Source organism: Xenopus tropicalis, chromosome 10 (genome assembly GCF_000004195.4).
Source record: "Xenopus tropicalis strain Nigerian chromosome 10, UCB_Xtro_10.0, whole genome shotgun sequence".
Classification (NCBI taxonomy): Eukaryota; Metazoa; Chordata; class Amphibia; order Anura; family Pipidae; genus Xenopus; species Xenopus tropicalis.
The window spans coordinates 1,925,511-1,938,686 of record NC_030686.2 but is presented as its reverse complement, the minus strand read 5'-3'; the positions used below and the strand labels follow the sequence as shown (position 1 = coordinate 1,938,686).

General features: G+C 43.9%; 1 protein-coding gene across 1 annotated transcript; it reads right to left on the bottom strand.

The window, feature by feature from the left end:
• Nucleotides 1-8,296: 8,296 nt before the first annotated feature.
• LOC116408003 (probable E3 ubiquitin-protein ligase TRIM8) lies at nt 8,297-12,008 on the bottom strand (the record flags this gene model as incomplete). Its single annotated transcript, XM_031894624.1, has 3 exons — nt 11,657-12,008; nt 9,513-9,661; nt 8,297-9,228 (listed from the first exon to the last, which is right to left on the bottom strand). A coding segment is annotated over exon 3 (930 nt), but the record flags the coding sequence as incomplete, so codon positions are not given.
• Nucleotides 12,009-13,176: the final 1,168 nt, after the last annotated feature.

Here is a 13,176-nt window from a genome sequence, read left to right as displayed (position 1 = left end):
CCTCTTTTTCTTTCTTCCTTACTCTCTCTCTTCCTTCTTTATTTCTCCTTCTCTCTATCTTCCTTTCTTTCTTTCTTTCGCTCTCTCCCTCTCTTCCTCTTTTTCTTTCTTTCTTTCTTTCCCTCTCTCTTTCTTTCTTTCTTTCTTTCTTTTTTCTTTCTTTCTCCTTCTCTCTCTCTTCATCTTTTTCTTCTTCTTTCTTTCTTTCTTTCTTTCTTTCTTTCTTTCTTTCTTTCTTTCTTTCTTTCTTTCTTTCTTTCTTTCTTTCTTTCTTTCTTTCTTTCTTTTTCTCTCTCTCTCTCTCTTCCTTTCTTTTTTTCTTTCACTCTCTCTGTTCCCTTTCTATCCTTCTTTCTTTCTGTCTATTTCTCTCTCTCTCTCCCTCTCTTTCTTTCTTTCTCTCTCTTTGTTTCTATCTTCCTCTTTTTTTTTCTTTCTCTCTCTTGCTTCCTCTTTTTCATTCTTTTTTTCTTTCACTCTCTCTTCCCTTTTTTTCTTTCTCTCTCTTCCTCTCTATAGAGGGGAAGTCTGGGATGTGATGGGAGAGTCTCTGGCAGTGGGTGTCTCTAATTGCTGAGTATTTGGGGCAGTGTAGCAGAAAGTGGGTCTCATCCTCTACTGCCCCTTGGTCACAACGCTGTCACAGCCGGCTCTCCCTGGGCCTGTAGGTCTGTCGGTCTCTCTCTCCCTCTCTCTTCCTGTCTCACTCTTCCTCTCTTTCTTTCTCTCTCTTATCCTCTCTTTCTTTCTTTCTCTCCCTCTCTCTCTTCCTCTTTTTCTTTCTTTCTCTCTCTCCCTCTCTTTTCCTCTCTCACTCTCCCTCGCTTTCTTTCTCTCTCTATCCTTCTCTCTTTCTTTCTTTCCCTCTTTCTTCCCGTTCTTTCTTTCTCTCTCCTTCTCTCTCTGCCTCTTATTTTTTCTTTCTTCCATTCTCTCTCTCTCGCTCTCTCTCTGTCTTTCTTTCTTTCCTTCTCTCTCTTCCTCTTTTTCTTTCTTTTCCCTCTCTCTCATCCCTTTCTTTCTTTCCCTTTCTCTTCCATTTCTTTCTTGCTTCCTTTCTCTCACTCTCTCCCTCTCTTTTCCTCTCTCACTCTCCCTTTCTTTCCTTCTTTCTTTCACTCTCTCTTCACTTTCTTTCTTTCTCTCTCTCTCCCTCTCTTTTCCTCTCTCACTCTCCCTCTTTTTTTGTTCTTTCCTTCCTTCCTTCCTTCTTTCTTTCTCTTCCTCTTTTTCTTTCTTTCTTTCTCTCGCTCTCTTTCTCCTCTCTTCCTCTTTTTTCTTTTTCTCTCTCTCTCTCTCTCTTTCTCTCTCCCTCTCTCTCTGTCTTTCTTTCTTTCTCCCTCTCTCTCTTCCTTTTATTCTTTCTTTCTTTATTTCCCTCTCTTTCTTCCATTTTTCTTTCTTTCTTTCTCTCTCTCTCCCTCCTCTCTTCCTCTGTTTCTTTCTTTCCTTTCTTAATATATGTATACACACAGTATAGCGACATTAGGCTAAATTGCAGAACCAATTAAAAGTAATGCAGAGAGAGAAGAAATACACAATTGGGAGATATAATAGGACGTATACAGACATACCAGGCAAGGAGCTATAATAAACAGAAATACAATAATCACAGGAATATAAATACATTATTGTAACAAGCCCTCCTACCCCATAATTACAGAGAATAAATAACCGTAATTACATTCCTCTTTTGCTGCTCCCTATAACTAATGGTCGTTATTAGACATGGCAGAAACCTGTGTGGGTTCTGATACTTCTTCTTATCGGGTTCTCTTCAACTGCTCCCTCTGAGCCCCAATTCTCCTGGTTCCTATGGACAGTCACCTTATCAACCAGACAGTGTTTATATTACAGAATATGAATAGGCATTACATACAATAAAACCCCTATCTCACACCAGGGAGATGGATTCATTATTGAAGAGAACTGTGAGGCGCTCTGCCGGACTGGCGCGTTCCCCTACCTTAGGTCGCGCCGGCCGGCAGACGCGCTCTATTAAGGGCCCGCACTTCCGGGTTCGGCAGGGACGGCGCGGCGTTACTGCGCATGCGCGATGACGCACGGACATGCACAGTCGCGCGCCCTGAAGCATTAGGCGCCATCTTTGTGTAGGTTTTTTAGGTTTCCGGTTCCTTTGATTTTTGGCGCCAAATTCGGCTATTTAAACCCCTTCCTTCATTGTTTTCATTGCCCAAGCTGGCTTCTGTTATCTACAGTACCTGCTCTTGCATTTTGTTTGCTGTTTCCGGATTTGACCTTTGCCTGACCCTGACCACGATACTTGCTACCTGCCTTGACCGTTTGCCTGTACCCCGACTACGTTCTGCCTTTGCCTTGCCTGTACCTCGCATCTCGTCTGAACTCTGAAGGTTTGCAGGACCCCAGCTTGGACCGCAGCAGAAAGTCCGGGGCCCCAAAAGGGCGTCGGTGAACACTGGGAAGAGCTGGGAGTTCCTGTTATACTGTAGGAGTCAGATTTTGCATACAGCGGTCGCACACTGGTTCCATTCTAACTTGAACGTTACAGTTAGCTTGGGCCACACATGGAGCCATCTCAGGCCGCTGCGTCTGCTTCCTCTCTGGAATCCATTTTGGAAGCCTTTATGAAACGTCTGGAGCAGCAGGAGACTCAGCAGGTGCACCTCGCGCAGACTTTACAACACATTACCACCCGCCTAGATGCATTATAGGTACCACAACAACTGCCTCAAGTGTTTCCTGATTTGCCGCCCTCTCCACCTCCGGCCCCTTCGGCATCTGTTCTTCTCTCTGAACCCAAGATTCCTTCCCCCTTGCGCTATGGGGGTGATCCTGAGACCTGTCGGGGATTTCTGAACCAATGTAAGATTCATTTTGAACTGTTTCCTCATCGTTACCCAAATGAAAAATCCAAGGTTGCCTTTATTATTGCTCTACTTTTTGGTAAGGCCCTTGCTTGGGCTTCTCCTCTTTGGGAATGGGACGACCCTCTCGTCAACAATGCTGCTACTTTCCTTTCCACTTTTCAACAAATTTTTGATGCCCCTGGTCGAAAGGTAAATGCCTCAGCTCGCCTTTTGAGAATCTCCCAAGGTTCTCGTGCTGCCTCTGACTATGCCATAGACTTCCGTACACTGGCCGCTGAAACTTCCTGGAATAATGAGGCTTTGATAGCAGCTTTTTGGCACGGGCTCAATGATTCTCTTAAAGACGAACTAGCCGCTCGTGACTTACCATCCCTCTTCGAAGACTTGGTGTCTCTCGTCATCAATATTGATACCCGCTTGAGGGAGAGACAGCTTCAAAGGAACCGCCCGCGGAGATTTACTCCAGAATTCTCCACTTCAGCGCCCGCTACAGCCTCCGTACCAGCTTCTGTACCAGCCTCCGTGGACGAACCAATGCAACTTGGAGCTACCAGGCTTTCCGTTGAGGAACGTAGTCGTAGAAGGTCTGCTGGTCTTTGTATGTATTGTGGGAGCACCGGTCATTTTGTCAAGATGTGTCCCAACAAGCCTAAGCAGTTTCTTCAACAGGGAAACTCCAGCGCCTAGGTCTGTTGGGGAAAACTTCCCTAGGCGAAGCTAACTTTTTTCCCCGTAATTTTCGCACCCGAGTGTTAGTACCTGCCTCCATTTCATCCAATTCCAAGTATTTTTCCTGCCAGGCCTTCCTCGACTCAGGAGCTGCCGGAAACTTTATTGACCTGTCTTTTGCCAAGTCTTTTCAAATTCCTTTGATGCCTCTCAAGGTTCCGCTCTCTGCTCAAGCTGTCGATGGTAGACCTATAACTCCTGGCCTCGTGACCTGTTCCACTCCTCCTCTCCGCTTAAGAGTGGGATCACTACACTCTGAGGTAATCACCTTTTTGGCCATTCAGTGTCCTGCCACACCTATTATCCTGGGTCTCCCGTGGTTACAGAAACACAATCCCATCATTGACTGGTCTAGGGGAGATATCACGGTTTGGAGTTCATTTTGTCGTACAAATTGCCTCGATAACTTTGCTGTGTCCCTCTCTACTGTCTCTGTTTCTGTAAAACATCTACCTTCATGTTATTCAGACTTTGCCGATGTTTTTGAAAAGAAAAATGCAGAGACCCTTCCCCCCCACCGTCCTTATGATTGCCCTGTGGACCTGATTCCTGGTTCCGTTCCCCCCAGAGGAAGGACCTACCCTCTCTCGATCCCTGAGACTCAAGCAATGAAAGACTATATTCAAGAGAATTTGTCTAAAGGGTTCATTAGAAAATCCAATTCACCCGCTGGGGCTGGATTTTTTTTTGTCCAGAAGAAGGATGGAGGGTTAAGACCATGCATTGATTACCGGGGTCTGAATAAGATTACCATTAAAAACCGATATCCCCTTCCTTTGATACCAGAGCTTTTTGATCGCCTCAACGGGGCTAAGGTTTTCACTAAATTAGACCTGCGGGGGGCCTACAACCTTATCCATATTCGTCATGGAGACGAGTGGAAGACGGCTTTCAACACTCGTGACGGTCATTATGAATATCTAGTTATGCCTTTTGGCTTGTGCAACGCACCTGCTGTCTTTCAAGACTTTATTAATGACATTTTTCGAGATATTCTTTTTTCCTATGTGGTGGTATATTTAGACGACATACTGGTTTTTTCATCATCTTTACCTGAACACATTGATCATGTCAAACAAGTACTGCATCGCTTGAGAGTAAACCACCTTTATGCTAAGATTGAAAAATGTGACTTTCACAAGTCTGAAGTTTCCTTCCTTGGTTATGTCATTTCCTCCTCAGGCTTTAGGATGGATCCTGTCAAACTTTCTGCTGTCCTTGAGTGGCCTCCTCCTGCTGGTTTAAAAGCCATCCAATGATTTTTGGGTTTTGCAAATTTTTATAGAAGATTCATCAAAGGTTTTTCTCAAATTGTCGCACCCATTACTGCCCTCACCAAAAAGGGGGTCAAAGATGTCTGGTCTTCTGAAGCCCAAGCTGCCTTTGAAAAACTTAAAGCCGCGTTTTGTTCTGCTCCAGTCCTCATTCACCTGGTTCCTACTCGTCCTTTCATTCTAGAAGTAGATGCTTCTGATGTCGGTGTTGGAGCAATTTTATCCCAGCGGCCTTCTTTCCAAGATTCCTTGCATCCCTGTGCCTATTTCTCCCGTAAGTTCTCCGCTGCTGAAAGAAATTATGATGTTGGCAACCGAGAATTATTGGCGATCAAACTCGCTCTTCAGGAATGGAGACATCTTCTGGAGGGATCTTCCGAGCCCGTTACAATTTTGACTGATCACAAGAATCTAGAGTACATTTCTGATGCCAAGAGACTCAATCCTCGTCAGGCACGATGGGCTCTTTTTTTTTCAAGGTTTAATTTTTTAATTTCTTTTCGTCCAGGGTCTAAAAACATTAAGGCTGATGCATTGTCTCGGTCATTTCTAGCAACTGAAAGCCCTGATAATCCTCCTACCCCCATAATCACTCCAGAACGTATTATTGCTCCTGTGATGCTTTCTGATGACTCTGCCTCTGCCTGCCCTTTGGATAAGAACTTTGTCTCTCCGCCAATGGTTTCCCAAGTACTGCAGTGGGCCCATTCCTCATTGTTGGCTGGACACCCTGGTACTAAGAAGACTCTGGATCTTGTCCGTAGATATTTTTGGTGGCCTTCATTAGTGCATGATGTCACGCAGTTTGTGTCTTCTTGTACAGTTTGCGCACAGCAGAAGACTCCTCGCTCATTACCTTGTGGCTTACTGACACCTTTACCTGTGCCTAATCAACCCTGGACTGATATTGCAATGGACTTTATTGTCGAGTTACCCAAGTCGTCCGAAATGTCTACTATTCTGGTGGTGGTAGACCGTTTTTCTAAAATGGCTCATTTTATCCCTTTAAAGAAGTTGCCATCTGCCTCTGCTCTAGCCAAGATTTATGTCAAAGAAGTTTTTCGTCTCCATGGTTTTCCATCCAGTATTGTCTCTGATCGTGGGGTACAATTTGTTTCCAGATTTTGGCGAGCCTTTTGTAAGTTGTTAAAGGTCAAATTAAATTTTTCCTCAGCTTACCATCCGCAAAGTAATGGACAGACTGAAAGGACTAATCAATCCCTTGAACAATTTCTTCGTTGTTTTATTTCATCTAACCAGGATAATTGGTCTGAATTACTCCCATGGGCTGAATTTGCTCACAATAACCTCAGACATGAGTCCTTAGGATTCTCTCCTTTTTTCTGTGTTTATGGTTTCCAACCGAGGGCCCTTCCATCTGAGCTAATTAAATCCGATGTTCCCGCTGCGGAGGTATTGGTCCGGGACTTTAACAATGTATGGCTACTTGCCCATCAAGCGCTGCAAAAGTCTTCCTCCCTTCAGAAGACCGCTGCTGATAAGCGACGCCGTCCTGGTCCCTCCTTCCATGTTGGGGATTCCGTCTGGCTTTCTACAAGAAATATCAAACTGCATCAACCTTCTCACAAGTTGGGTCCATGTTTTATTGGTCCTTTCACTATCAAGGACATTATCAATCCAGTTTCTGTCAGATTAGATCTTCCCCCCAGTATGACTATTTCGGATTCTTTCCATGTCTCCCTACTCAAGCCTGTAGTTTACAATGAATTTTTTGCTGCTCATTCTTCTCCTTCACCAGTGCTTCTAGATGATCAACAGGAATTTGAGGTACAAGAGATCATTGATTCACGAAAATCTAGAGGTAAGGTTCAATATCTTTTACACTGGAAGGGTTTTGGTCCCGAAGAAAGGTCTTGGGTCAATGCTAAGGATGTTCATGCTCCCCGATTGATTACATCTTTTCATAGAAAATTTCCTGAGAAATCTTGGGAGCCCCCGGTGGCTGCTCCTGAAAGGGGGGGTACTGTGAGGCGCTCTGCCGGACCGGCGCGTTCCCCTACCTTAGGTCGCGCCGGCCGGCAGACGCGCTCTATTAAGGGCCCGCACTTCCGGGTTCGGCAGGGACGGCGCGGCGTTACTGCGCATGCGCGATGACGCGCGGACATGCGCAGTCGCGCGCCCTGAAGCATTAGGCGCCATCTTTGTGTAGGTTTTTTAGGTTTCCGGTTCCTTTGATTTTTGGCGCCAAATTCGGCTATTTAAACCCCTTCCTTCATTGTTTTCATTGCCCAAGCTGGCTTCTGTTATCTACAGTACCTGCTCTTGCATTTTGTTTGCTGTTTCTGGATTTGACCTTTGCCTGACCCTGACCACGATACTTGCTACCTGCCTTGACCGTTTGCCTGTACCCCGACTACGAATATTGCTGCCAGCCCCGACTTGTGCCTGTCGGTGAACACTGGGAAGAGCTGGGAGTTCCTGTTATACTGTAGGAGTCAGATTTTGCATACAGCGGTCGCACACTGGTTCCCTTCTAACTTGAACGTTACAAGAACATATCAACTCTCTCTATACTTAAAGGAGAACTAAATGATAACAATGAACATGGCTAGAAATGCTGTATGTTACAGCAGCACAAAGTGCTGGGAATCAGCTGAAAGAAGATGGGGGGCTACTGGGGGCAGCTTACAGGGTATTGGTCTTCCTTGCTAAAGGGCTGGGGTTGCCTTGTGCTTATATAGAAACCCAACCTGCACATAAAATACAGCTTTTCTATCCTACTTCTCTGTAAAGCTTTAGTTCTCCATTAAAAGAGATTAAATTCTACTTAAGAAAACAGAAAACTCAGTTCTGAAAGTTACTGGAGCAGCTTTTTGCCTCATTCTCCCCTTGCCTTACAGCTAATGATTCTCACCCAGGCATTATCCTTATATACACAGATTGCAGCATGAAGGGGCTCAGTGAATGTGGCAGTGAAGGTGTGTAAGTGTCTGACTATTTATTATCCCATTTCCACAAACTCCGGGACTTGATATTCTCCCCAATATAACTCTGGCTCCTTCTTATCCTACTGCGATAGGGCCCCCCTAGCGCCCAGAGCCCTGACTCACTGCCCTCCACTTCCCTGTAATGTTGACCTGAGAGAAATCTCCTGTTGTTTAAAGAGTGAGAACCCAGAATACTCCCTGGGGTTTGGGGGTGACACTGGTGTGTCACTGGTGTGTATGAGTGGGAAGCAGATTTCCCGTCCCCTGATACAGATACATGAGTCCCAGCCGTGTTTGTATCCAGTACCAGCTCTGTAGCCTCCTGCCCATAGATCCTTCCCTTTACCCCAGTCACAATCCCAGCTAAGCCTGTGAGTAATGTCTCTGAGATCCGACCCACATCCAGATCCCCTACAGCCGGGACCTTTATACCCCCTCTCTTTCTGCCCTCAGTATCTGCCCCCTCAATACCCCCTCTCTCTCTGCCCCCATTATCTGCCCCCTCAGCCCCACAAAAGGCATCTGATTCCCATTGTTCCTGTAGGACAGTGAGTGGATCTGCCATGTTGCACAGCTCCTCAATGTGCCGGATCTTCCTGGACAGCTCGTCCTTCTTTATTTCCAGCTGTTGGATCAGCTCAGTGAGTGTGAGTGAGAGCTCCTCTTTCTGCCTGGAGATGTCACTCAGGAGTCGCTTCTCTAGGGCTTCCAGCTCTTCCTTGATGCCCCTAAACAGGGCAGTGACTCTCTCTGTCTCAATGGCGGCTTTTTCTTCTAGTTCTCTCCTGCGCTCCTGCAGCCTCTGGGCTCCTCTCTCGGTCTCCTCTCTCTCTGGGCTCAGTTTCTCCAGAACTTTCCTCAGTTTCTCTTTCTTCTTCTCAGAGGCCTCACTCAGCAGCTCCACCCTGTGGCCCCGGTGGCCCCCGGCCAGGCAGCAGGAGGCACAGATAGGGGCCCCATCCTCACAGCAGTGATACTTTAGGGGCTCATTGTGGGCAGAACATTTTCTCTCCATAAAGGAAGCGGTGGGCTCAGTGAGTACATGTTCTGCTGACTGGCAGTGCCCCCTCAGGTGGGTATCACACAGAGAAGCCTCACAGTGCAGACAGGATTTAGCAGCAGGTACAGGAGAGAGGAGACAGTAAGTGCAGAAGATCCCAGTCTCCCCCGGCTCTGTCTCAGTCGAACAGAACCGCTCCACCATGCCACGTAGCTTCCAGGCTGTTGCCAGTTCAGGTCTCCGTTTAAATCTCTCTCTGCATTCAGGGCAAGAAGGATTTTCAAGGAAAGTCTCCTCCTGGGTGTCCCATGTTCTCCCAATGCAGCCCCGGCAGAAGTAGTGGCCACAGGGCAGGGATACCGGATCAGTATAAATGCTCAGGCAGATGGAGCAGCTCAGCTCGTCTCTCAGATCCGCAGCCGCCATCGCTGAGATGAGAAACAGAAGAAACAGATACAAACATTTCTCTTACTTTCCAATTATAGCTGTAATTTATTTTGGTCGGTCCCACCCACAGGATGCATCACGTGGGCATTTGATTCATTTTAACCCTGCACGTTCTTATGCCCCTCCGACACAGAAAACTAACCTGGCACATTTATATATGTAACCCTATGTAGCCCATCATCTCCCACCACATACGGGGACTTCCCAGGCAGCCAAAACACCAGCTGCCAATGTACAGACCCAGTAGTATTAGTGCTTCTCTCACCTTATAGCAATGCAGAATTTTCTGCAGTCGCAACCCATAGTTCCTGTAGCCTAGAGAGGAGTCGGCTTACAAAGTTGGCAGATCCCACCTGTGTCTCCCCACGTGTTGCAGCCAATCTAATTCTGGTCACTGTAAGTTTCCCTTTGCTCCTGGGGGGGAGGGTAGAGATGTTGGGGTTTTAGTCAAAGGGAAAGTTGTGCCCCACTAAATTTTATATTATATATATATATATGAGAGAGAGAGAGAGAGAATGATTCATTTCTATAGCGAAAAAATATCAGTAAACAACATATTAGATTTCAGTGTAAGTTATGACTGTGATGAGAAACCTGAGGATGATTTTAAACCCCGTGACTCAGCCATAAATATCCCTTTTAATTTTTGTTTGTTTCATTTCCTAGATTTTCCTTGTTTTTACATGGATGTGACCTAAAACATCATCTGATTTTCAAACAAGTCCTCAATGTAGATGAAGAAACCCTGTGACACAAATGAAACATTAATGATTATATTTGCTCCTCTTTTGAAAAAGAAATCACCCAATAACATATCTGTGGGGCGGGGCAAACGTTGGCGAATCATTAGGATTATCATATAATTTGAAGATGAAATCAAAGTCTGGTGTTTTCAGACAAAGGGATGATCAGATGTGAGTAAGACCCTGTATTATTGAAAGAACGGGGGGATCCAGCAAAGCCAGATCACACAAACAACACATATGTGGATATGTATCATGGCGCCAACACAGGAGGGGTCTGAGGAACTCAGAAAAAGTTGGTGATGCCCATAAAGCTGGGAAAGGTTACAAGACTCTCTCTAAAAAGTTTGGACTCCACCAATCAGTAGTCAGACAGATTTTGTACAAATGGAGGGAATTCAAGCCCCTTGTTACCCCGCCCAGAAGGGGTCGCCCATGAAAGATAAGTCCAACTGCAAGGTGGCATCCAGGGAGGTTCCACCCAGGAACCCAGGGGAACTTCTAAGTAACTGAAGGTCTCACATTGGCCAATGTTGATGTTCATGAGTCCCACACAAAAATATTGCTGAGTGGCTACAATTTGCTTGGAGAAAGAAAAACACTGCATTCAGCATAAGAACCTTATCCCTGTATCTGTGGAACATGGTGCTGGTTTGGGTAGGAAGTAGGACACACAGATACAGGCCCCATCATCCAGAATTTTTGTGTAATTCTACTTATGTAACAAGATATAGGCTTCTAAAAGTCTAAAAAAAAGAAAAAATGTATTTTCCATAATTTAAACACATATATCAGAAATATATATTATTTTATGTACTCAAATACAACTGATTTGGAAAGCCCCATGTCTTCTCAATGCACCAATACCAAATATATATAGTTTTATGGAGATTTGTCACTTATATAGGTCAAAAACTCCCAGCAGTACACTACCAAATTCCCAAAGCACTGCTTTAGAATGCTGCATACTTTTGATTTCAACACCAAAAATTCCACTAACAGAAGATTTTCCCTAGAAACCTATACTATTTCTGGAAAGAACAGATTCTGGCGAATCCAAAATAGGTAAAACTGTCTGTCTGCTCCAAACTACCAAGTTGCAATGCTTTCCTAAAATTATTGGTTTTTATCAAAAAATTATGATTATTTTTTTTTAAATCACTTCAAATCTTCTATTCTATAGCATCTTATCTACAGCAGGTCATAAGGTAACCAGGTAAAACATCCTAAATATGAACCCCAGGGGTTCGCAGAACCGTTTGATACCCAATGTGTGCAGATTTACCTAAGTATGTGGTTTTTAGGGGGCCCAAGTTGAAGATACCCAATATTATCTATTATATTCAGCTACTGCAAAATGAACACATCATTTTATGTGGAATAAAGCTATAAAAAAAGTACATTCACCCCCAAAAAAACATATATTTTTTGAAAGTGCACATTCCTCTGAATCTAAAATGGGTGCACATGTCTTTCTATTCAATAGTACCAAGCCACAAAGCTTTCCTAGAATTGTTGATTTTGATGACATTTCTGAAAAAACCTCAAAGCTTCCAATTAGCAGCATCTTATCTCCCACATATTATTAGGTACCAAGATAAAACACCCTAACTATGAATGCCAGGGGTCCACTGAACAGTTTGATACCCAATGTGTATTGGTTTACCTAAGTAGGTGGCTTTTAGGGGGCCCAAGGTGAAGATAATTTCTATCATTTCTGCTCCTGTAAAATCAACACATTTCCATTATTTTATGTGGAATAAAGCTACAAACAATTAAGCTCACCCCATAAACCATATATTTTTGGAAAGTACACATTCCCCTGAATACAAAATGGGTACACATGCCTTTTTACTCCAAAGTATCAAGCCACAAAGGTTTCCTAAACTTGGCGATTTTGATGATATTTCTAAAAATCACCCAAAAGCTTTCAAATGTCAGAACCTTATCTCCCACATATCATTAGGTTCCAAGATAAAACACCATAAATATGTACCCCAGGGGTCCAATGAACAGTTTGATATCCAATGTTCATAGGTTTATCAAAGCAAATGGCATTTAGAGACCCCAAAATATACCTTGTGATTGCCAATTCCATGGCTTACATTTACATCCAATTGTTTATGTGGTGAAAGTTGCAATAAAGTGAGGTAACTCACAGAAACCATATATTTTTGGAAAGTTCACATGCAGACAAATCCAACAAACTACCAAATGGCAAAGCTTTCCTAAAGTTAGAGGTTTTGATGGCATGTCTGAAAATCACCTACAATATTTGCCCTATTTATCGAGATAAATTTCTTACATACAAAGGTACATTACCCTAGATATGAACAACAGAGCTTTAATGAATAGTTTGAAGCTCAATATGCATAGACATACCAAAGTATGTGGTGTATACACATATATATATTTCTCTCCTGCCAAATCAGTTTCTGCAAAAAGAGCCCCATGACTGCGTATTAAGGGCTGTAAGACCCCCTAACTACTGAGAACCACAGAAAACCATATGTTTTTTGAAAGTACACATTCTGACAAATGCAACATGGGTAGAGATGCTTTTATACACCAAAGTACCAATCTCCAAAGCTTTCCTAAAGTTAGCATTTTGTATGACTTTTCTGAAAATTGGCTACAAAAGTTGCAGTTTGCTGCATTTATTTCACAGAATTTCTTACATACAAAGGCACATAATCCTATATATGTACGCCAGAGCTCTAATGAACAGTTTGATGCCCAATATGCATAGATATACCAAAGTATGTGGTATATACAGACCCCAAAAGAAAATATTGCATATTGATTTTCTTGCTTGTCAACTCTTGTTTCTGCAAAAAGAGCCACCATGACCCCCTTACTAAACACAGACCCCCAGAAAATGATATATTTTTGGAAAGTACAAATTCTAACAAATTCAAAATAGGTAAAGACATCTTTCTACACCAAACTACCAAATGGCAAAGCTACACTTGAAAAATGTAACAAGCAATAAAACTGCAATAAAATCACAAAAAACAAATACAATTAGACAAATCAATAAAATAACAAATAACTGATTTGACAGCATGGTTAGTGGTCCCATACTAGGGCTGAGTGAGTTTAGGACTGGCCAGGCTAGGGGTGAGTGAGGGTAGGACAGGCCAGAACGGGGGTGAGTGAGGGTAGGACTAGCCAGACCGGGGGTGA